Raw genomic sequence first — 26,037 nt, forward strand, 5'->3', positions numbered from 1 at the left:
TCACCTTCTCTGGTGCATTTGAGACATTCACTGAGACATTATACATGGCGAACTCATCATTCCCCTCACGTCTCAACACGTTACCGCTATCAGTACTGACTCACCCACTCCATCTACGCACTCCAGGGATAGATCACGATCGCCCCCATGCTCTCCAGTCATTCAGGACACCAGGGGGGACACAGGCATAGATACTACTCCAGCCAGGTCCCCAGATAGTTCGTGCTATTACGATCGCTCCCCCAGTCACTACCGTTACTATAGGCATCACTCCCACTCACCTCATCGGGACACGTTGTCATCACCGTCCCCTCACCGGTCACAACCATCACCTACCGGGGTGCATTCATCTACACTGCCCTAAACAAGGCCACCTACCCCAACTGGAATTCTGCCTTCCATGCTACCTCCCTCAGAGCCACAACACTGCTCTTCTGAACAAGAACTACAAGAATGGTCACCCATTGACTAGTCCTCATCATCACCAGATAATACAGTTTTTCAGGGGGATATATCCCAAACGGGTGATCTCCGTCAGTTCCAGGAGTTGTTTAAGAGGGGAGCGGTCAGTTTGAGTCCAACTTGCTGAAATACAACAAAAACAGCATTACCTGCTCAGGAATTTGCAACCATCACGATAGTCCAAAGTGGCACTACCAATTGATGATGCCATTTTAGAAATAGCAGATGACATATGGCGCATGCCAGCATCGACTCCCGCTACCAACAAGAAAGCAGACAAATATTTCATCCCTGTGAAAGGCATGGAATTCCTTTTCACGCATCCACAACCAAATTCTCTCATTGTGGATGCAGCACAACAGAGGGCAAAAGCTCCCCAGCAAAAATCCAATGGCGCAGATAAAGACACTAAATGCCTGGATCTTTTTGGCCGACAGGTCTACTCTTCAGCAATATTGACTCTTCAGTTGGCCAACTATGCTGCATTATTGGCCAGTCATAACTTCGATAATTACTCAACTGGTCCCACTTATAGAACGCTTGCCAGACGACAAATGTGACATCCTCAAGGCAGTGGTTCAAGAAGGCTTATGCAGCTTCTAGGACAGCTCTGCCCATAGTCCTGGACACAGCAGACACTGCAGCGTGGACCACGGCCACCTGGTGGTCATGCGGAGAACAGCATGGCTGCAACAAGCAGCAGTACCAAAAGACCTCCTGTCCAAAGTTGAAGATCTTGCCTTTGACAGACACTCTTTTCTTGGAGAAGACGGACCAAGTCCTCCGCTCAGGCAAGGACTCCAGAACCACGCTCCGAACTTTAGGGACATATATCCCGCCTTACTGCCGCAAACGGTACACACCGTACCAGTGACGAAGACTGTTGTCCCATCCAATGATCCAATACAGACAAAAAGACCATCAACACAACAAATAGCGTCAACAGAGAAGACGATCTCAACTCAAAGCATCCAGTCAATAAAACACCAGACAGGAAGTTTGATGCCTCGGTCAAGGGACCCTAAACAACCATCCTCGTGCCGCAGATATGCTATTCCTCCATCATCTAAAGCCATTTCACTATCGATGGGCCCGTATTACCACCGGCAGATGGGTTTTGAAACTCATTGCACTACGTTACACCATCCCCTTTATCTCACTACGTCCTCCCACCCCTGTCCCTCTTCAGGGACACATCTCACAAGCCTCTGCTAAAACAAGAAGCACTTCATCTATTGACCATCAGAGCAGTAGAGAGGGTTCCTGATGAGTTCAGAGGCAGAGGTTTTTATTCCCACTACTACTTAACCCAGAAAAAGTTGGGAGGTTGGAGGCCCATGCTGGACCTTCTGAGTTTAAATCGGTACCTTCAAAAACAATGTTTCCGGATGGTTACCCTGGAGATGATCGTTCCAACACTACGCAGAGATTGATTCATGTGCCTTGACCTACAAGATGCCATTCATCTGGCCCACAGAAGATTTCTACATTTCCAAATAGGCACAGACCATTCCCAATACAAGGTCCTGCCTTTCAGTATCTCGTCGGCTCCCATGGTCTTCTCGAAGACGTTAGTAGTAGTCACGGTGTACCAACGATGACTTGATATTCCCTTACCTCGTCGACTGCCTAATCAGAGCACCTTCGTTTACCAAAGCGCTTCATGCCACCAACACCACGAGATCTATATTCAAGACACTAGGGCTTATTCTCAATGTCCCAAAGTCATCCACGATACCACAACAATCAAAAGACTTCATTGGCGTGCACCTTGACTCAACCAAGCCATGTGCCTTCTTACCCATGAACAGATTCCAAACAATCCAAGACTTGATACAAGTACTCTCTATCGGTCCCAAGGCACCTCTACTCTACTGTCTACTGCTCATGGGCCATGTGGCATCTACGATCTATATCCCATGGGCCATATGTAGCTACAATATATATCCCAAACATCCACGACATCCACAGGAGAGTTACAATACCTGCTCACATCAAGAAATCTCTGATTTGGTGGACCATCCCTGACAATATAATGGGCGGGATTCCCTTTCATCACCTCCAACCAACAATGCAACTGACCACCAATGCATCACTCCTAGGTTGGGGTGCCCACCAACAGGGCAAACAAGACCAGGGCCTATGTTTCTCTCCCCCCCCCCCCCCCCCCCCCCCAAGAATCACTGCTGCACATCAGCCTACTGGGATTGTGGGCGGTCCTCAATGCGTGCCGGCTCTTCCTCCCAGTTATCCGTGGTTAAGTCATTTGAGCTCTTACCAACAATATGACCACAGTATACTACATAAATAGACAGGGAGGAGCCTGTTCTTGATTGCTTTGCACCAAAGCGATACGTTCATGGAACTGGTGCAACCAACACACAATTACGCTCATTGCAGAGTACCCCCCTGGGCAGCAGAACTCCACAGCTGATGCCCTAAGCAGACATTTCTCCATGAACCGTGAATTGGGGTTGCACTCAGAAGTACTCTATACCATATTCCATCGTAGATCTCTTTGCCACATGTTGCAAAGTACCCGCAATGCTGCTCGAGGGCGAGGATCGGATGGAACTCCATGGGGGATGACTTCTTATGCGACTGGAGTCACCATCTTCTATACGTCTTCCCTCCCATTCCCGTAATTCTCAGAGTTTTGGAGAAAATAGTGATAGAAGGAACTATGGTGATTCTGATCTCCCCCTCTTGGCCATGGCAGACGTGGTTCCCTTACCTGTCTCGCATGTCAATTTGCTCTCCATATCCTCTTCCCAGATGCCACGATTTGCTCACGCAGAACCACGGACAATTGATACATCCCTCAGCTCGATCACCTCGCTCTGACAGCTTGGTACCTGATTGGTTCCAACAAACAGAAATGATCTGTTCTCAAGCTGTCAAACACATTCTATTACATAGTAGAAAATCTATTACATGGAATATTTACCTTCACAAGTGGAGATGCTTCTCTTCGTGGTGCTCTGATGCACACTTAGATCCATACTCGACACCTATTCACTGCATTTTGGACTATCTTTTATATCTGCTCCTCCGTTAAGGTTCATATAGTGGCTATCACTGCTTTTCATCATTCAGTGGATGGCTACTCCGTCTTTTCTCATCCAATGACAAAGATTTATGAAGGGGTTGGCTAATCTTTCCACACCATAGACAACCTGTGGACCCGTGGAACCTAGAGCTAATCTTGAATGCCCTAACGCAAACCCCTTTTTGAACCCTTAGCAACGTGTGACCTACACACCCTCACAATAAAGGTCATCTTTCTGCTGGCAATAACCTCTGCATGAAGGGTTGGTGAATTGTCTGTCCTCTCAGCATCACCGTCTTACACAATATTCACCCCTCAGGGAGTGATATTACGTCCTCAGCCTACTTTTCTATCAAAAGTAAATTTGGAATTTCACATAATCAAGCAAATTGTTCTTCTCACATTCTATCCCAAACCTCATTCTTCGGCGCAGCAGGCACGCCTCCATACCTTGGATGTCCGGCGGGCACTGGCGTTTTACATCGATAGGATGAGATGCTTTTGCAAGTCTCACAGGCTCCTAGTATCCACGGCGGAGCGCTTTATGGGCCATTCCTTATCGGTGCAACGCATTTCTTCAATCATCATCTCCTGTGCAACGCATTTCTTCAATCATCATCTCCTGTATAAAAAGATGTTACACCTTGCAAAATAAACCTCTACCACACACGCCGAGGGCTCACTCAACGCGAGCAATGGCAACGTCAACCGCTTTCCTGAAAGGGGTCCCATTACGGGACATTTGCAGGGCTGCTATATGGTCCTCCGGTTTCTCGTTCGCTAAGCATTATGCCATCCCCAATCATCTTCTACCCTATACAGCGGTTGCATCAGCAGTCCTTTCCACTGCTACAGCACAATAGCTTTGAATCCTGCCTCTGTTACAGGGGCTACTGCTGTAAATTCACCTATAGTGGAACACCCACGGGACAGTGCTCGAAGAAGTTACTCACCTTGTGCAGTAACGATGATTCTTCGAGATGCGTGTCCCGTGGGTGCTCCACGACCCGTCCTCCTCCCCTCTTAGGAGTATCTTGTCTCTTACGTTTTTCAGACCAAAGAGGATCAGGAAGAACTGGCGGGGGCCAGACCGTGTGCACACAAACGGCGTGGAAAGCACAAGATGTGTATCGTGCATGTGCGGTCTGGTGGACTACAGCTGGAAAAGATCTCTGATGTGCGGCTCCAGGACAAGCCTGACTCCTATAGTGGAGTACCCATGGCACACACATCTTGAAGAACCATTGTTACTGCAAAGGTGAGTTACTACTTCTTCTGCTCTCCTCTGTGCTCATTAGGCCTCAGTTGGCGTATTGTGTCCAGGTCTGGGTACTACATTTCAATAAAGATGTGGAGAAATTGGAGAAGGTCCAGAGAAGAACCAGAAAAATATTTGAAGGTCTAGAGAACATGAGCTGTGAGGGAAGACTGAAAGAACTAGGCTTGCTTAGTTTGGAAAAGAGAAGAGTGAGAGGGGACATGATAGCTCTTTTCAAGTACCTAAAGGGTGTTACAAGGAGGAAGAAGGAAAATTGTTCTCCTTGGCCTCTGATGATAGGACAAGAAGCAATGGGCTTAAATTGCAGTAAGGGAGATTTAGCTTGGACATTAGGAAATACTTCCTGACTGTCAGGGTAGTTAAACATTGGAATAAGCTGCCTAAGGAGATTGTGGAATCTCCATCACTGGAGATATGTAAGAGCAGGTTAGATAGACATCAAAGATGGTCTAGACGGTTCTTGGTCCTACCGTGAGGGCAGGGGACTGGACTCGATGACCTCTCGAGGTTACTTCCAGTTATAGTGTTCTGTGATTCTCTGATAATTGAGAACAATCAGAACAGAAACTTAGATTAATCATCTAAGTTTCTAAATGAAATTTCTCCTTAAGCATTCTCATTTTACCATACTCAGACAATTCTTATGTTTTGCAGACAGATAACAGGCTTTTTCTTTTCCCAGCTTTGATCATTATCATTTGAACTTGCATGTGATTCTAGAGTTTGTCTTTAGAGAAGAAGAAAATTCACTTATCTCTTACTGGAAATTTTTTTGGTAAGGGTTCTGTAGAGAAGCCTGAGGAATACATATTGCTTTGTTTCGTGAACTATCTTTTGATTCAAGCCAGACAGACACATGGTGGCAGAAAAGTCCGCCATATGCCTGAGGAGAATGAATACTGTTGAGCACAAGGTCTTATTTGAAAAGGATGTTAACAAGATGAAGGTGACCCTAATGGAATGGTATCAAAGATACAGTCTAGTATTAATTGTCTCATCACTTTGTTGACTGTTTTCCCTGTAACTTTCTACATCTGTGAACATTTAAAATCTGTAATAAAAAAAGCTTAAAAATAAAGATTTGTGCTGTCGAAATCCTCAATCAATTTCTGCTAAGTTTAGGTATAATGTTTTTAACATTTTTAAAGAGAAGTTTTTGTACAATGCTTCATTTTGGTATTCTAATGAAACCTCATTCTGCTTCTTCCAGCACTACCCAGATTGAATCTCTGAAAAAAGTGTCATTCTACTTCCTATCCATTAGAGTATGCTTCCCAGTGGCTACTAATTTCTAATTAGATGAGGTTTTTCATTTGAAATTGGGAGCTGTCTCTAACAAAGTCTCATTATTATGGTTTTAATTCAGATAGGCACCAAAGTCCAGCCCCTAAGATCATTCACAATTACAAAGCAGAGTAGTCATGTACTAAGATTTGTAGGTGACTAGTAGTTGACAAATTTTAATAGCTTCAAGGGGTAGCCGAGTTAGTCTGTACTGGATAAACTTAAAAAAACAACAAATGATCTGGTAGCACTTTATAGACTAACAAAACATGTAGATGGTATTATAAGCTTTCGTGGGCACAGCCCACTTCTTCAGATGACTGGAATTTTTTTCTGAAGAAGCGGGCTGTGCCCACAAAAGCTTATGATACCATCTACATGTTTTGTTAGTCTATAAAGTGCTACCAGATCATTTGTTGTTTTTTTAAGTTTATCCAAATTTTAATGTTGGTCATCCAGTCACAGCCAATGCTGCTCCTTTTCTTTTGCAGAAGAGTTCTCCATATCTTAATGCCCTTGACTAGATAGAGGGGATGCTTGTATGTAATCTACCTTGTTTTGGATGTCCATATTTGAAAGATAATCCCTGCATGGTCACTGCTCTGAAAATCCCCTTTGTAATGGGTCTGTGGAGCCCTTATCATAAAGAATAGGAACACTTCTGAGTGCTTACTGAACGTTTCTGTTCTTGAATGATAAATTCCACAGATTTAGACCATTCTGGAAACAAGTGGATTATCCAGAACAGAGCTGTAAACTGACATTCAAGGATTTGGGTATGTTGTCGATTCACTTTAATTATCCTCTCTGTAGAAGTTGCTTGCACAGGAACTTCAGAAAACAGAGCATAACCTAGCCCTGCTGTCAGTTATTGATGGGTCTGATTCTGCTCTCAAGCTGCAGGCAGGCTGCAGTATATGTTATAACAGATATATGGACAGTATTGCATACACAAAAAGAATGTCAGCTAAGTATAGATATTTTATAAGGTAACTTTGAAACAAAGCAGGTTGATTTACTACATGTTAAACTCAGTTCTAGAGGGGCAACTTCAGATTTGATGCTCTTTAAAATTGTGTAGTCTCTGATTTCAGTGCGACTCTGCATATGTTTTAAAATTACTTACATTGTTAAGTATTCTGTTGAATCTAGACCTTGGAAAAAGATCTTAGGAAAAAAAAGACAGGCTTACTAAACTTTCAATTAGCCAGTCCCACCCACCATTTTGAAAATGTAACTTAATTAAACTGAGTATAATCCTATTGCTTAATCATACAAGACAGCGTATTGCATTAGGATTGGATCTGTCCTCTTACTGTATATTTGCTCCATTTAGCAAATCTGGAAAATACATTTGACTTTTAATTTAATTAAAACTTAACTTTTTTGACAGTCAAAAAAACTGCAGAAAACTTCTGCAACATATGCTATATACTTGGGAAAGATCAAAACAAATATTTCATTTTTCAGCCTCAAAGTTTTTGTTTTTTCTTTAAGGTCAAGAGTTTGGAATGGAAAAACAAAGAAAACCAAGAAAAGGGATTTTCATTCTTGTTTTCATATTTTAAGAAATATTACTTGCCTTATATTTTTCCAAACATCTGCAAGGAAACCAGCTTGTATAACCCTGTACTTGGTAAGTGTTTAATGATTTTACAGCTACTTAAACATATTGTAATTTACAGGATAGATATACAGCTTTTTTTAAGTTATGCTGCCTGCAGAGAACTTGGATCAGGGGTGAGAAATGGAAATGGAGGGGAAGGGGGCACTCCAAGATGTTTGGCAAGTGGTCAAGGATCGCATTTCTATGGAAGGAGTCTCGGGTCTGGGATGGAGGTTGGGTGCAGAAGGGAGCTTGGGCAGAGTATTGGGGTGCTGGAGGGTGTGTGAGGTCTGAGATGGAGTTTGTGTGAAGGGAGGGGGCTGTGATCTGAGGCAGGAGCTTGGGGTGCAGCCTCGAGGAGAGAATGAGAGTGCAGGAGAAGACTTTGGCTGGGGGTGTACGCTCTGGAAGGGGGTGCAGGGTCTGGGGGAGAGTTGTGACCTGGGAGAAGATGGTGCAAAGTGTTTGGGTTGTGATCTGGGGCAGGGGAATGGGGTGCAGGGTCTGGGAGGGTATATGGATGCAGGAGGAGAGGATTCTGGCCTTGGGGGAGGGGCTCTAGAAAGGGGTGCAGGGTTTGTGAGGGAATTGTGTCCTGGGGAATGGGGTACAGAGTGTTTGGGTGGTGGCTGGTGCTGGGGCAAGTAGTTGAGGGGAAAGAAGGGATGGTGTGCCAGAAGCAGGCCGTGGCTGGGACTCTGGGAGGTGCTTATCTAGGAGGCTCCCAGCCAGCAGCTCTGCAGGAACCTGAGGCAGACTATCTGCTGAAGTCTCAGTGAGATGGCCGCTCCACATGGCTCTGCTCTAGGCATGGGGAAGGGGAACGTAGAGAGGCTTCACACTTCTGCCCCGTGTCCCCCAGAAAAATTTCTCAATTCCTATTGGTTGGAAACTGGCCAATGGGAGCTGAGAGATTTTGCTGGTGGGGTGGGGGCAGTGTGCTGCAAAGCCTCCCTCCCCAGCTGTATAGAGCAGCTCACTGTTTAAACTGTGAGCTGCTCTTTGCCTAAGGGTCCCATTGAGGCAGCTGTGGGCTGGATTCGGTGGCTTGGCAGGCTGAATCCAGCCTGCTGGCAGCCTCTTGACCACCCCAACTTGCATAAAAAACATTTCCCTTACCTCCTAATGTAAACAATGCCTATAAGAAAAGTGGTATTGGGGAGGTGAATTTTATGCCATATGCTTTGTCCCCAGTTGCTTCTCTCCACAAAGGCCAGCAAGGGCTATTGCATACTCCTCAGAACTGCTGTTAAAACCTATGGATTACTATAGAGTCTCTGACCCTTCCATGCCTGGGGAGAAGGATCTCTAGATCCACATTGACATAGGTTTTTTTAATGCTTGTTTTAGTATGTTCACAATCTGTTCCTTTCATGACCTTCCATGCTAGACCCTCATGAACCAACAAAGATACCCTTTTGGTCCAACTTAAGGAGTGTGTGGACATCACTTTGTTTCTGACTTATTTGCATTCTCCCTCATACAACACTTAGAATCTCAATCATGGGGGGGTGTAAGTGATATGAAACAACCCTCTGCAAAATAGGTGAATTACTTCATCTATGAATTGTTGCTCGATATCCTACTTGATCAATCATTAACAACTTTTCTAAATAAAACTACAGCTATTTCTTCATTCCCTAAATGAAAATGATGTTCTTGTTTGGGCCAAAATCCAGTTTGGGTAATTGCATTCTGCCACTTAAAATTCCTTGTGTAGTTTTAACTGAAAGGTGGCTATCCTTTACTTTTGTTCTGAACAGTGGTACAGTGTTGCTGTTAAAATCTTACTGAGTTTCACTCCATATCAGTGGCAGACTACATAATTCCTCAATACAGTACATAATTTTGAAACCACTTAGGGAATCATCTGGATAAGAAGGCACTGTGTAAGTTAAGCTTTATGTATTAAGAATTGTTTGTCACACAAGAAATTAGAACATAAATAAGTGGTAAATGGAGCTGTTTATCCAACAGAAAAAATTAACAGCCTTCTAGGCCACATACAATGTCCACTCCTGGGGAAAAGGCTGCCTTTTGAAGTTTGATGCTCTAGACTTTTACTAATACTGATATTTCGGTTTCATCTCCTTGTGGAATCTATGGTGGTACTGCACTGGAGGGGGGGGGGAACAAACCCAGAAACATTGGGATTTCAGTTGGGTTGGATAGAGCTTTGAGCTGGTAGGCCTTTCTTCTGACACTCTCATTTTAAAATGCTTGCTTTTACCACAGAGATACCACAGATGAGACCAAAGCCACATTATGTAATGATAAAGAAAGATGCTGAAACCAATGAAGCACTATTTTGCACAAAGGAACCTTTCCTTAAGGCTCGTGTTATTGTCATTCGATGGCTGGTGTCTTTCTGGCTTGAGCCAAAACCTCATACAGGACCTCATATTCCTGGGATGGAAGGTGGTGAAATTGTGCCAAAGAATATTCAGGTATCACCAAACACACGTTTCAAATAGTATTTCCTCCACTTTGAAAGATTCTTTGTAGTCTTCTGTTGTGATAACACTGGCAGAATTTCAGTGTGTGTTTCTTTGTTAGTTTTAGCTAATTGAATCAAGACGGTTTGTCTTTAAAGAATTTCCAGACTTGAATCCAATTTGGAAAAAATTGCCAAATATTTAAATCTTATTTTTTCTACAAAAATAGAAATGTACTGTGAATAATAGAAATATACTTCATTCACCTAAATAAATGTTTTGATCTGTAAGTTTATTTTTTGTTGTGTGTGTGTGTGTGTGTGTGTGTGTGTGTGTGTGTGGTTTTTTTGTTTTGTTTTTTGTTTTTGAATTGTTGAACTAAATCTACAGTAGTCTCTCTGCATAGGGTGATACACTCAGTTTCTCTTAAAGCCCAATCCAAATTTTGTGTCACTTCAGTGGCTTTGAGGTCTGTGATCTGACTGCACTTCCTTGTGCTTGTGATTTGTACTGTATAGGGCTGGCTCTAGGCACAAGCAAATCAGGCAGGTGCTTGGGGCGCCACTTTGCCAGAGCATTTCAGGTAAGCAGTCAGCGCCGCCCATGGCAAAGCCTAGCCCTGCCCTGCCAATTTTTAAAGGGCCACAGCCCGGGAAACATCGCGGCTGCGCAGCCAGCTGGCACCAGTGCGTGCCCGGAGCCTACTGTCCGCCCCTATCTCATCTCCTGCTCCTCCCCTCTCCGGTGGTCACTAAACAGCTGGCGCCACCCACGGCAATGCCCAGCCCCGCCCCGCTGATTTTAAAGGGCCATGGGAGATGCTGCGGCTGCGAAGCCAGCACTGGCACCATGTGCACCCGGCCCCAGAGCCTGCTGGCCGGCCCTGTCTCCTGAGTCCTGCTCCTCCCCAGCAGCCGCTACCTCCTCCAAGAGCCTCTCCACTCCAAGCAGAGGCTCTGTTCTGCCAGACCCGCAGCCTGGACCCGGCCATCAGCCACCCCTCCGCCTACATCATGTGGAAATCCCAGGTAGGATGCCTCCTTCCCACCTAGGGTTGCCAGGTCTCCGGTATTCACCTGTACAGTCTGGTATTTTAGCCTCCTGTCCGGTAAAAAAATTCAGAGAATACCTGATACCTGAGATGTCTGGTATTTTCTGATTTACCCCCCTCCCCTCCCCCACCCCCTCCAGGAGGCGAAAAATGCTGGGCACCTGGCAACACTACAAACACTCAACTCCCGCCCCCCTCCTCCGAACCTCCTGCAGCCCCCAACACCTCTAGCCCCCATGCTTACCTAGTTCTTCAAGACTGCTGGCACAAAATGGCTGCTGGCCAAAAGACCAAGGGGAAGCAATGCTGATTATTGAACAAAAATCAATGTTTACTAAGTTTGCCATCTGCTTACCACTTTGCTCTCTCCTTTATGTCTAGAGAGCAAAAGCTAATATAATACCACGAATATGTAAAATCTGCACCCTTACCTGTTTGGTTTTTTTGTTTGTTTTATATCTATTACTTGAGTGACACATAACTTTGACTTAATGTAATGTGGACAATTTTAGCAAAGTTATCTGGATTGACTGTAGTAACTATATTGGGAGCCAAATGCTTCCCCTGGCTTAGTGCTCAACCGCTCCCCTGGTCCTATCCCTACTCTCACTCTTAAAGGGGACATGCTGTTTTAATACTGTTTTATTTTAATTTTTTGGCTTGAGGCTTGCTCAACAACTTTGTCTCCCCCTCCCCCCCTTTTTTTTTCCTTCAACAGAATTTTTTCCCGGTGTTTTGTTTTGGGTGGGGGGTGGCAAAAAACCTAGAGCCAGCCCTGGTACTGTACAACCACTAACTTGTTCTACATAATCTAACAGTTCTGTAGCGCTTTCATACTGCGTGTCTCATGATGACGTCAGAATTCTCTGTACTGTTTTAAGAATTGTGTTCAAATTATATTACTAGAACTATTTTCATGCTCCTTTCCTTGCGTTTTCGTTTCAGAGAGCAGCTGCTAGCATGGCTTCTAGAGAAGACAGTAAAAATGACAGTGCTGATAGACCAGATAGAAATGCAGAGCCAGAACAATCTCATTCCAATACAAGCACCCTAACAGAGAGAGAACCAAGTTCCTCAAGCCTCTGTAGTATTGATGAAGAACATCTAACTGATATTGAAATAGTCCGCAAAGTCTTTTTTTCTAAAAGAAGTAATGTTAACTTTCTTACAGAGATATTTCGACAGGTAAAGAAACCCTCAAGTTTGGAAGAATTCTTTTGTTTCAGTTTAAACCGTGATCATATTTAAAGCTTTTGTTTGTGTTAAGTAGAGTATACATAAAAGTAAGAACTTTGTTTTTGTTTTTTTTATTTACCCTGTTGGTTTTAAATTTAGGCTGATTATTGAACAAAAATCAATGTTTACTAAGTTTGCCATCTGCTTACCACTTTGCTCTCTCCTTTATGTCTAGAGAGCAAAAGCTAATATAATACCACGAATATGTAAAATCTGCACCCATTCCTGTTTGTTTGGGTTTTTTTTGTTTGTTTGTTTTGTATCTACTACTTGAGTGACATATAACTTTGACTTAATGTAATGTGGACAATTTTAGCAAAGTTATCTGGATTGACTGTAGTAACTATATTGGGAGCCAAAAATTGTTCATCTGCATTGTGTTGCTGTTCCATGTGTAATTATGAATTTGGAAAAAATGGCAAGGATCAAACAAAGATAAATGAGATTGAGAGAGGAGTGAAACGAAATGAAAATGAGACTGTATGCTTATCTTTTCTTACAAGATAAATGGTAAATGTAAAGTTTCTTCGTACTCCAAATTCTTGAGCTGTTGCACAAACTTATTGTATACAGGCTGCATGTTTTGACCAATGTTGTAGACATTTGAGCTGAGTATCCATGAAGTAATGTGAAACAATGGTAGGAGGCTGAAATTTCATATTTAAGCATCACTTTATGCCATTTCACTTTAACCTGTTTTTATTGTCCAAGATATTCTTTAAAGATTTCAGAAGCCCTTTTACCAATTTCTTGTGGCTAAGAACCTTTGTAAACTATCCAAAGTAAACAGCATAGAAGTTTAAAAACACAGTAAAATACAATGTGAAACTTACAAGAAAACTTATGTTGTGGTTGGTGGCATGAGGGAAGGTTATTAGTTGTCAAAAAAACAAATGCAGTAAAAAGAGATTTTGAAGTTTTAGTCTGAAATTAAACTGTATCTAAAACCTTGTTTACACTGAGAGAGAAGGTTGAATTTATTAAGGTACCTGATTTTGTAAACTCAAAGGTGTATGTTCCCACTATGCAAGAATTCAGTGCAGTTCGCACTTCATCAGTAAGGTGGCTGTCAACTTTGAGTAATGCACTGTGTGTGGGTAGCTATCTGACCATTCCTGTGTCCCTTTGCATGCTAGGTAATGCTCCCAGTGCATAAAACTGGAACTAAAACTGCTCCAGTTCTGGGTACATTGTATCAGTGTCCCATAATGCACCTATCTCCTCTTTCTCCCTCTCCTCCCCCTGGCTTGAAAGAAAAGACAGTCTTTTTGGGCTCTTCTTTCCCCCTTCTCCCTGGTTATCCATGCAGATTGTATAGCCGCATAAACATGGTACCCATCATGAATCCATTGGGCATCAAAGCTTTATGGCAATTGTATTAACCATGATGAGCCTTATGCTGGAATATATCTCTTTTTTATTGTATGTTCAATTCAAATGTATTGCATCTGAATGCTGTATTTTTAGTATTCATTTCTTATTGCAGTAGCATCTAGACACCTCGACCAAGGTCCACTTCTTCTAGGGGCTATGCAGATACAGGAAAACGATCCTGTTATAGGGAGCTTTGTGCCTTAAAATGCACTCCAGAGTATAGAAAATTAGAGCTTCAGAAGACTTGTTGAGCCTATTTTATGTAAGCCTGTTGAGATTGTTGTAGAGGACTGCCTCAGTGAGCACTTGGTGCACTGCTGTGTCAGACAAGGCTAATGTGATCCATGGGCATATAAAAGTGGAATATTAAATGGATGTGGAGAAATGCTCTTGCCTCTGCACACAGCACTGGTAAAACAAGTACAAGAAGGCTGTATCTACAGTTGAATAATGATGTTGAAATACTAGTGAGTTCAAAGAAAGGTCACAAATGTTTAAGGGCTGGAAGAAAACAATATGATGTAAAGCAGGGCTACTTAACACATGGGCCATATGCAGCCCACGGCCTGTTTGTTTGCGGTCCACAGTGCAGTTTGGGTTTACGGGGGGTTCAACATTCAGCCCGCAGGTGGGATCCTTTGAACATGGCCTCCACTAGGAGCATGCTGGACAATGGCGAGGCATCTCCCAGGTGGCATGAGCATTAAAAGATGCAAGCGGATGGGCTGGCTGGAACAGATTGGTATAGGATATCGGCATTTCTAACCCCCAGAGAGGAGGTGCCAGGAGCACCAAGGCATTGTGGAAAGTGCTTTGTATTCATGCTCATCAGTGTGAAAAGTTACTTGCATGTATATGCAATCACGCTTAAGTTGCAGCCCTCAGCATGTGCTGTAAGTACCATTGTGGCCCCCAGGGCTTCCAAAGTTGAGTAGCCCTGATGTAAAGCTTAAGGAACCCCATCTGTTAGCTTATCAAAAAGAAAATGATGAGAGGTTACTTGATCACTGTACATAAATATTTACATATGGAAAGTATCTGATAGCAAGGGGACTTCTCAGTCTTACTGACAAAGGTGTAAGATCCAGTGGTTGGAAGTTGAAGATACACTATCAGCCTTAAAAAAAAAAGACACTGACTATCCTTGCTTCGAAGGTAATTTAAACATTCGAGGTGATTACCAGGGAGATGATGGATTCACCATCCCTTGACATCTTTAGAATGGGAATAGATCCCTTTCTAAAAGATGTGCCTTAATCCATTGTCTAGAGAAAAATTTACAGCCTGTGCACACGGGTCAGAGAAAAATTTACAGCCTGTGCACACGGGTCAGACTAAATTATCTTAGTGATCCCTTCTAGCTTTGGAGTCTGAATCTGTTAATAACAGCAGTCCATCAGGTGTGACAGCATTCCCTCAGTTACATTGTACTTTGAAAGCTATAGGGCATTCTGTGTTACAAAGCCAAAGCATAAGAAACTTAAAAAATAGCAGTTGCCTATCCTACTCTTCAGCTGACTTTTTGTAAGCCGCAGAATATCTGGGTGCCATTCTGATACTCCTTTTAAGTGTTCAGTCCTGAAATTGAGATTGAGTTCATATCAAGAATCGTGCATTACTTTGGGATATTGGTAGTGCATATATTAGATCCATACCAATGGCTCCTGGAAAATGTACACCAGTTGAGTTTATTTTATCCTTTTTAATACAATTAGTATAATAAAAAAGTACAAAAGCTGATGAAGTTGTAAATTTAAGAGTGAAATTCTCAATGACTATATAAATTAATGTAGACAGTCTTTGAACTTAGTTAAGCAGAAGTCCAAGACTAACTTTAGACTGCTGATTGAGAGGACTTTTGTATTAGCCCCACAGTTACATAGTATTTCCTGAAGAGGGCAGCATGTTGCAAACAAACTGGCTTCCTGACATGCATTTGTAACTAATTATGAAAAATGCCTTTTCTCTGTCCTCAGATTTGTGCCACAAATTCATAGCAAAAGTAAAACAAGGATTTTTATCAATACAAAATCAAATGGCTTATGTAATTAAGTACTCTATTGTCCCTTACATGCATGGAATTGGATGTAGCAGTAGCTTCCACTGAGTTTTTATGGTTTTAATGAGAATTTGGTGCTCAATCAGCAGGGCACCTAAAGTCTGTGCAGAAACAGGTCTGCATGGAGTCCTGCTAGCTGTTGCTCCCCTTCCTGCTAACTACATCCAGTTCTTTAGCAGCACAACTTTTTTACTATGTGTCATTCCTCCCTCCTCCCCCCAACTGTCTTCCTGCCCTTCCCCCTCTATCCTCCAACTTTCAGTGTGTTCTAGATTGCAAATGGGAAAGCTAATAAACTAATATTGATGTAAATCTGCATTAGTTTAAATTCCTGCAGAATGGTTGCAGCCGTTTCTCCATCTATAAAGCCTGATGCTTGGGGTGGGGGTTTCCCTGGAGTTGAACCAAGTGAGTTGGAGATTTTTTTCCCCTTGCCCCAGTAAAAATCCATAATTTTGCTCCAAAGAGACAGAACAGACAGTATAGGGAGACCTAAAATCTTAATTATATTAAGTCACTTTGTCAATTTTCTAACTTTGTATCACATCCATAAATTGAAATGCATGCTCCTGAAATTGTTTACTACCACCAGTATTGTGAGATAATGTAATTCAGTTCTAACATGTTTCTAAATGTTATAACTTTATTTTTTTCCTTCCCCAATAAGGCATTTTTGTTGCCAATTTGTGAAGCAGCAGCTATGAGAAAAGTTGTGAAGGTTTATCAGGAATGGATCCAACAAGAAGATAAGCCTTTATTTATGAAAGAACCTGAAGAAATACAGACATCTGTAAATATAGATTGTGATGAAAATATTGCAGAACATAATTCAGTAGAGAAGGAAAAAGAGAGAGATGAGGTAAAAAAAAATTGTAATCTTCAAATTTAAAAAGACAGTTGTTGGTGTGATTTCCTGAACTAATTAACCTATGTACTTCGTTTTCACCCAGTAGTCTGGTTGTTGCAAGTATTGAGTAAGTTGGAATTAAAGGAAATATTGAGGTGAAAATTCTGAAGGGCACAAATCTGTCCCCTCAGGTCTGAGTAAATAAGAGTAGCAGTACAGTGAGGGTGCCTCCCGTCTTTGAAAGCTATCCTGCCAAACTAACTTTACAATTCATGCCTCTAGTTTACCTTCATATCAGTTCTCTGGTCAGATTGCTTAGGCAAAGGCCCAGAAAAAAATAGAACCTAGTATTAACTGGCTTCTAGGTGCCAGCATTAAATAAAACCATTTACAGACTCCCAGACTACGTCTAGACTGGCCCCTAATTCCGGAAAAGTCATGCAAAGCAGGTAAGTCAGGATAGGGAAATCCACGGGGGATTTAAATATCCCCTGCGGGATTTAAATAAACATGTCCGCCGCTTTTTTTCCGGCTTGGGGAAAAGCCGGAAAAAAGCGTCTAGACTGGCGCGATCCTCCGGAATAAAGCCCTTTTCCGGAGGATCTCTTATTCCTACTTTCCTATTTCCTCTTATTCCAGAGGATTGCGCCAGTCTAGACGCTTTTTTCCGGCTTTTCCCCAAGCCGGAAAAAAAGCGGTGGACATGTTTATTTAAATCCCGCGGGGGATATTTAAATCCCCCGCAGATTTCCCTATTCTGACTTACCTGCTTTGCATGACTTTTCCGGAATTAGGGGCTAGTCTAGACGTAGCCCCATATTACATTTCAAAGACACAGACAGTTTAATTTATTTTCAATGGAAAGCCATTCAACTTTCATACACCTTTTGAAAACTTAATCCTGATCTAAATTCCAGTAGTGGAATTTAATGTTAGTGCTATATATGTATTTAGATACTCGATACTGTGTGTGTTTCCCATCTAGAGCTTCCGAAGAGAAAAATATTCAGTTTTCAGGTTGGAGACCAAAAACAAAATTTTAAGTTTCTCTAAAAGTCAGACCTTTACCATATTTAAATGATGTGGTTGTTTTTTTTTCAATTCAAAATAACTAATTATTTTAAATAATAATATACATAGGTGTATGCCTTAGAAGCACAGCGTGGAAGCCAAATGGCCCTTGAGGCCTGATGTTGCACTTTTTAATTCAACTGAAAAACTCCCCAATGATTTCAGTATAAGGAGTAGGGCGACACTGGTGACTTAAGACTACATTAGTAGCTAGTGCATGCTCTAGTATGGCTTACTAGTAGGTGTGATTTGATCATGGATTCCTTTTTTGGCTCTGGCTTGGGCCTATCTTGATTTTGTACATTTTCATCATGACTGCTTTGAAATTTTGCTTAATTTTACCATGGTAAAATTATATACATACTTGTTAACATATAAGGAGTCAGACCAAAGTTGCATTTATCACAGTATCCTGTCTTCCGACAATGGCCAATACTAGGTGCCTCAGAAGGAATGACCAGAATAGGTAATCAAGTGACTATGGTTCGATGCTAACTATAAACTAACTTAGGGGGGTGGTTTTTGTGTGCCCTGTAGCCTTATGCTATATGGAAAATAATTCCAAGCAGAAGGAGACAAAGTAGCTATTAATTTTTTGCCTATTATTTTGAGGTATTTGTTCTGTGACACTTCTAAAATTGTAATCTTTAAGGTGCCTGAATATACATCTTCCATTTCCCATTCTCTGGGGGACAGGCTACTCATTTTGTAGTTTTTAGCTCTTCTCTCCTTTAGTTAATATAAAACAAAACCTTAATTCCCACTTGGTTGTCCCCCCCAGAAGTTTACGAAACAAAGTATTTTTGCACTTTAGGAAAAAATGACAAACCCTGGCCATGTTCGAAATTCAAGTTGGTCAAGAAATGGCTGCTATCAAGATACTTCCCATCAAATGTCTGAAATAGATATTGCTGAGCAAAATATACGAGCTGGAATGCAATCAGTATTACAGGTACAGAATGCATTTTTCCTCCCTCAGTTTTATTGTCTCATGATTCGCCTGTTGTTCTATAACAGGTCAGCATTGCTAAATGATTGTGGATTTAATTAAGGGGATGTACGGATGGATAATAAAGCTGGAATTATAGTTTACCGTGCTCTTCTAGATTTCTGCATTCTTTCTCCATTTTTGATGTAACTAACATAGTATATAAGACTGTCTTCTCTACTGTTGGCTTTATTCCATACCTTCACTACAACATCAGAAGGTATACTCTGTTATATGGGGTGTTACAGGAAAAAAATGATTTAAACTAATCAAGATGAAAAGGTTGCATGAATTTGAGTGTTGTCCTTCTTACTTTATGAAATTTTATCTATATTAGAACTCTGGTGACAGTTGAATATTATAGCTTGAGATAAATGCCTGTAAGATCTTTGTCCTTATTTTAATAATATTAGTATTAACAGTTTATTTACATTTTAAAACCTAATTAGGTGTTTATCATATACAAGGATTTGTGGAACTTTGGGTGGGTGCATTTTAAATAGAAATAACTAGTTCAATGCTATTGTTGTAAATTGCAAATGCTGTAGTAAAAGTTAGCAAGAATTGTTTTTGTAGCCTTTTTTTCATTTTTTTTCCCCTGAAAATTCTGATTCTGGAGCTGAAATTTTCTATAACTAGTCTCAGGCAGAGGTTAGTTATTTTGGGCAGTTTGAGCAAAATGCCCTGTTTTTGTATTACAAGATGCCAAAAGTGTGTGTGTGTGTGTGGGGGGGGGGGGGGTCCCCTCAAACTTGGAATTTTTATACCCCTACTCCTCCAATAACTAAGAAAAGCTTTTGAGTATATTAAGTGTACATTTGAGTCTCACCATGGGATTATTAATGTGCATAAAGTTATTTTTGAGCACAAGTCTTAGCAATATTGGGCACTTAGATGGCCACTGAGCATGCTTACAGGTTGAGCAAAAATACTGTACTTTTTTAAGTAGGTAGAAAAAATACAAGAGATTTTTCCTACAGCTACAGCTTTCCTGAACTCAGCAGGCAACTTGAATCCAAGTTTTTTAAGGTGTAGGCCAGGGCTACTCAACTTTGGAAGCCTTGGGGGCCACAATAATACCCACAGCGCATGCTGAGGGCTGCAATTTAAGCATGGCTGCAAACATATGCAAGTATTTATGCAAATATATACAAATAGCATCTTTCATACTGGCAGCCATGAATACAAAGATTAAGGCAAGACTACACAACACACAGGTCCCATTTAAGTCAGTTCTGCTAATATTAATAAAATTCAATATTTACCCAATTTCCACCCATATGATAGAACTTGTGGGGAGGCTCAGCCACTTCCCACTGGCTGGCAGCTCCTCCTTACACACAGGCGCGGCTCTTATCAGAGCTGCGTGGCTCTGCTTCTGGGGCGCCTCTTGCCACTTCTCCCTCTCCCTCCCCCCCTTGCCAGCTGGTAGCAATCAGACAGGCAGGCGGCCTGGGAAGCAACTCAAGGCTCCGCAGGTTGCGTGGGAAGGGGCTGCGTGTAGGCCATATGATGTTAGCAGAGTTTAAGTCTCTGTTTATATGGTGATATACAAGGGCACTACTTCTCTTTCTCTCTAATAGATAAACAGGTTGCTGATCTTAACTGTTACTTGGAAACTTTGCAAGGAGGAGACTACAAGTCTCCTAGGGCCTGTCTGTGCAAACTGTCTTTTTTGACTTTCCTGCCATTCATTAACAGTTCATAAGAACTACCCTTCTTTTTGAAGTGGGAGAAGAGTGCAGTAACAAGGTTCACTCAGACCTGGGATGGGCAAAAGCCTCTCCACAGGCTAGATCGGGCCCTCCTTGGGCTTCGATCTGACCCACGAGGCAGTTCTAGGCCCTGTCCCCTAATGGCCATGTGCCATAGGGGAAGGAGCTCAGTCCTGCCTCTCCTCCCCCGTGCACGGCTGCTGGAGAGGAGGCAGCACTGGGGCTGAGGGTCCTCAATGGGGCCGCTGTTGCAGCCATGCAGTCTGGGGCCGGCCCTACATGCTAGAAGCGCCACTGGCAGGGCGCCTCTAGGGCCAGCCCCAGGTCACATGGCTGTAGTACCGGTGCCTCTGGGCTGGCCCCAAGCCATGGTGCTTCCGGGACAGCCTGGGATCACGTGGCTGCGCTGCCTTTGAGACTGGTTCCAAGCCATGCAGCAGTAGCACCTACCTCTGGGATGGCCTGTGACCACAGTGCCTCGGGGCCATCCCCAAGCCACATGGCCACAGTAGCGGCACTTCCACCCTGGAGTCTGGCCTGTGGCTGTGGTGCCTTGGGGCCAGCCCCGGGACCATGTGTCTGTAACAACAATGTTTCTGGTCTCCGGGACTGCGTGGCCATGGCAACGGTATCTTCCTCCAGGGCATCCGGGACAGCATGGCTGCAGCCGTTGCTGCAAGGGGGCACAAAGCCAGGTAAGGATCCCCCTCATTCGCAGACCCTCCCAACCCCATCCTCTCCCTTCCCTCCTCACCAAGACCTAGCACTTCCAGCTTGCTCCGATACCCTCCCTTGTTCTTGCACCCTCTCTCCTGGACACACGCTGCACCCTCCCTTGTTCCTGCTTCCTCCACCTGGCCAGATACCTTTCTCCCAGCCTGCTTCTGCACCCCAACTCCCTCCTAGATCCTGCACCCCATCTCTATCCTACTTTCTAGCAACCCTGTCTTATACACTGTACCCCTCACTTTTGTCGCTACCCCAGAGCCTAGGGAGGTCCATAAAATCCACTAACTCCAGAAAAGTAAATCTGGTCTGTGGTGTAGCCTGAGAAGGAGTTTTAGTAAAATTTGGATGGGTTAGGCTCGCCAGTCTGACCAGAAAAAAATCTAAGTTTGTCCTCTGTCCCAGGTTACAGTTCAATGGAACCACAAGGTTTCCTCTCTTGAGGGCTGGCAGGTGACCAACAGCAACCATACTTTAACTCAGGAAATGAAATAGAAAACAACTTTTTTGCTAAAGGAACCACTATAATGCTTAACACAACAAAAAGAGCGGCAAGAACACAAATCACTTGAATTCCTTCCCAAGATGTCATTAATACAATCAAATTAAAACTTATCTAAGTATACAAAGAGTAATAATAATACTTCCTACACACAAGGACCCCAAGATTGGATGGAGAAGAGGGGCTTCCCTTCCCCTGGAAGACATGGGAGCAAATGGTAGTAAGATTCCTAAAAGTAAACTTAAGTAAAATTTAAGGAAATAAGAAAGCTGTTATAGAAAGAGATATAAATATTCTGTTTCTAACCTGACAAGATTGCACACTCCGGGGTGGACTGCTTCAGCAAAGCTGAGAGAGCAGCGGCAATCTCCCAAATCCCTAGGCCTAAATACCCCTTTTGGCGCCAAAATGTTCCGGATATACAATCCCTTTTCCATATTTGGGTCTAGCACCCTAAACCTTTCTGAGGGTACCATCTTTGATTGGAAGAAATCTTCAGGGCCCTTATGAATATTTATTGAGAGTGACTGATGTTTTCTTGGATAATTTCCCAAAACCACTTAGAAAGTGAGGGAAGCCTTGGTCTAAAATCCTCCATCTTGGACTGATTGCGCAGGAAATTCAAAGTGGCTGTTATTATGTTAGCAGATTTTCTCTGCAAATTCTGGGCAGAATTCAAAAAACTCTTGCGCCAACCACAAACTCTTGCTTCACCCTTTTATAGAAAATTATAAAGAAAAACAAATATTTCACTAACTACCTACTGCTATAAGCCATCTTACACAAAATGAATTCTGCAAGCCCCTAGCATTACCAGCATATTTAAATCTACATAAAGGAAAACAAAAATGAAATAATAAAGCTATTAATTAACTAAAACAAAGCAAATATCATTTTAGTAGGCTGAAATAAAACTGATAACGGTTAGTAGGCTATAGTGGGAAGCCCTGAACCTCAGTTTCCTCCCTTTCATGCCCCTCACCCCGTGAAGCTGGGGCACCAGAGGAGTGAGGTGTCTCAGTTGGGAACCATATCAGTTAGGGTTGGGGGGTTTTGGAGGAGTTTTTTTGCTTCTCACTCGTGTGGACCCCAATTTTTTGTGTGGGTCATTGACCCCTCTCCCCCAACCCAAAAAGGGTTCCTCACCTCTGCCATAAATAAAGAAAACATTGAAACCTTTTGTATTGGACATATTTTACTTTATTTAAAATTAAGTTTGATAAGCCAACATGAGAGAGTTAACACGCTTACTTTGTTTCATAATTTAAATTAAACTTGTCTTACTAGCTGCAGCTGGTTCAGAAAATAAGATCGCCGTACCCAGAAGGGTAGTTCCCAACCCTGCCCCTTCTGGGTTGGCCTGTGGCCACTTCCAAAATTATTGCCCTCCCCTGACACAAATATCCTTGGGCCTGATCAGTATTTAAAAATTAAATCTATGTCATTCGGGAACTTTTGAATCTTGATTCCCATAGGTAGGTGATCTAACTCTTCCAGTGTCAACATGGCAAGGTCAATGGAAGCCGCCGCCTTTCCACCCAGATACCACTGTTGGAGGGGTGAGTTAATAACATTGACCAGAACACCCCTTCCGTTGCTGTAGGAAGTGTTCACACTATGGTGTTACTGTGGCACAGCATAAAAACCACCAGTATGGCTGAGTGCTGAAGGTGTTGGACTTAAGATCCAATGGATGTTTGTCTGTGCGGGTTCAAACCCCACTCCTGGGAGCTCCCTGTTCTAGGGGACAGGACTCGATGACCTCTCGAGGTCCCTTCCAGTCCTAGTATTCTATGGTCTTAGTGTGTATCAGGTTAGCCTTTTCTGGCAATAGCCTTTATTGTCTTAAATTATGCACTTCTTTGGCAGAGTCGAATCTGACAATAGCAACAGCAGAGATGTGCATTAGCTCCTCCTTCACCTGATCAACCTTTAATGTGGGTCACTACCTTGTTTGTACAATGCCTTGTGCAATGGGGTCCTGGTCTCTGACTAGAGTTTCTAAGCACTATGATAATACAAATGAAGACACCCAAGAAGATTTTAAGGAAGAATATTCTTATACAGGATGTATAGACAGATGTGTGACCTGCTTAGAGTACCCACAATTGTGAGCCCCTGTGTTCCCTCTTCTCAGCCTCAGCAAATGAGTGGTTTTGCTGCTCCAAACCATCTGTGAACTTCCCGAGACACTAGCTTTCCAACAAACTCTTTGGAATTCTGTTAGTCCAAATCTTGCCTTGCATGTAACAGTCAGTAAATCCTAACTCCTGAGTTACCCAGATGTGTTCCTCTCCAGTGTCCAGTCCCTCGTCACTGTACATTCACAGAAATTAAGTTCAGTGCCTGGAGAGACTGTATGGCTAGGTGAGGAGTCACCCTACATTTTAATACACTACATAGAGATAGTTTTGTAATAGAACAAGAATGAGCATATTAAAAAAAAATAGAGGTTGAAGTGATATAGAATATGAATAGAAGACAAGTGTGGTTACAAAGCAAACAAAACACTTTCTAGTGACTATAATGTTAATTTCTGCACAAATTGGGTAATAACTAACTAGAAAGTAGTGGGGCTGCAAAGACTCCAGAGGTTAAATTGAATGAATCAACAATGTGATGGAGTTGCAAATCTGACTTATGAGGAAAAGTTAAAATATGTGGTGCATTTAATCATGAGAAAAGTAGATTGAAGGGGGACCTGATAAATCTTCAGATATGTTAAGGGCTGTTACAAAGAGGGATTCTCTGTCTGCCAAAAGTAGGACAAGAAGTAACTGGCTTAATTTGCAGCAAGGGAAGTTTGTTAGATATTAGGAAAACATTTCCAATTGTAAGAGTAATTAAGTTGAAATAGGCTTCCAAGGGAAATTTATGTAATTGATCATTTGAATTTTTTAAGAATTGGTTGTACAAACACCTCTTAATGGTGGTCTAGTTTATTTGGTCCTGCTTCAGTGCAGTGTGATTGACTAGGTGACCTCTCAGGGTCCCTTCCAGCCCTACATTTTTATGATTGTACAATCAGAATCTGAAATAACCATCCAGATTGAGTTCTCTTTGAGAACAATAAAGAAATGTACAGCAAGGCACCAGAGATTAGCTAAACCATGGATGGGATGAAATGCCAAGCATTGTAGAAAAAACATTAAAGCATTTGATATAATAAGTCCTGAAACAAAAACAGTAGCATTGGTTCAACATAAATAACTTTAATGTGATGTCCACGATTCTTGGGCCGGGCCGGGCCAGGCCACTGATCAAGCCTTCTCAGTTTATCATAGCTGCCCAAACAAGTGAGTAAAGTGAATGCTTTGAGTCCAGAACAGCATGTCCCACCACATGAGGAACTCATAGCAGTGGAGACAGCCAAAACAATCAAGATAAGATATTCATGCAAGGTATTGTGCTCACTTTACATTTACTGAACAGTATTTCTGGTGTGTGCTTGAATATAGAATGGGATTTACTGAGTCAGCTTTGCAAGATGCTTATATGATAAAGATAATGATCTTTACCAGTTTAAAAAAAAGTATGCTTACAGTTTTTCAGAAATGAACAAAGGTGCATGTGAAATCTAGAATACCTCTTCTGCTGCCTTGTTCTCTGCCCTAAAACCCTCTGCCCTAAAACCCTCACATTAATGTTAACACTCTCTCTTACTTGAATCTACTACAGCTGAATAGAACACCACTTTAGTTCCCAGTAAAAATATTTGCCTCAAATCACAGTCCAAGCAGTGATAAATTAATTGGTACATGAAACACAGAATTCTTCACTGGTAGATAGGACAAGGACAGATATTCAGTACAGATGTTCACCTCTGTGTTCTCTCCTTATAATAAAGACAATATTAAGGCAAAACAGCATATAAAAAGTATTTGAAATTTTGGAAAAATGTCTGGTTATTCTCTGTTCAGTTCCTTACTATTGGCTTCTAAAAGCACCAAGCAAGAATAAACACTTCTGAAACCAATGGCACATTCTAAAGAATACACAATATTTTACCAGTGACTTCTTGAAGCTGAGCTTAATAGTGGGGACTCTAGATTCTCTCTACTCCAGCACACAGCAGCATTCCTGTCCTGTAACAGGAATAAATGTTTGCTGCCAAATATAACTAATCTTTGCTCTCCTTCTTCCACAGGCCAGGAAGGCACAGCTGCTGAGTCTAGAAGGTGCTGAGAACCCCCTTCCGTTGCAGCTGCTTGCATTTCAGTGGAAAAGAAAAGGAAAATTATCAGATCTCTTCCCCCTCCCCCCCAAAAAAAAGTGAAGAGGGAAAAGCTGGCAAAGAACTAAATATTGAGCTGTAGATACCCAAAGCAGAGAAGAGATTAAAACTGCAGATGT

At 42.4% G+C, this 26,037-nt stretch overlaps 1 protein-coding gene across 6 annotated transcripts in view; it reads left to right on the top strand.

Annotated features, from left to right (window-relative positions):
• RALGAPA1 (Ral GTPase activating protein catalytic subunit alpha 1) overlaps positions 1-26,037 on the top strand; it is a 230,850-nt gene that overhangs the window by 42,568 nt on the left and 162,245 nt on the right. For all 6 annotated transcript variants that reach the window (XM_014570781.3, XM_014570783.3, XM_014570782.3 and 3 more), the window contains exons 8-12: positions 7,572-7,710; positions 9,916-10,127; positions 12,112-12,351; positions 16,503-16,694; positions 18,568-18,705. In XM_014570781.3, the coding sequence (XP_014426267.2) occupies positions 7,572-7,710; positions 9,916-10,127; positions 12,112-12,351; positions 16,503-16,694; positions 18,568-18,705 (921 nt within the window). The remainder of the gene's footprint in view (positions 1-7,571; positions 7,711-9,915; positions 10,128-12,111; positions 12,352-16,502; positions 16,695-18,567; positions 18,706-26,037) is intronic.

Source organism: Pelodiscus sinensis, chromosome 4 (assembly GCF_049634645.1).
Source record: "Pelodiscus sinensis isolate JC-2024 chromosome 4, ASM4963464v1, whole genome shotgun sequence".
In the NCBI taxonomy this organism is placed as follows: domain Eukaryota; kingdom Metazoa; phylum Chordata; order Testudines; family Trionychidae; genus Pelodiscus; species Pelodiscus sinensis.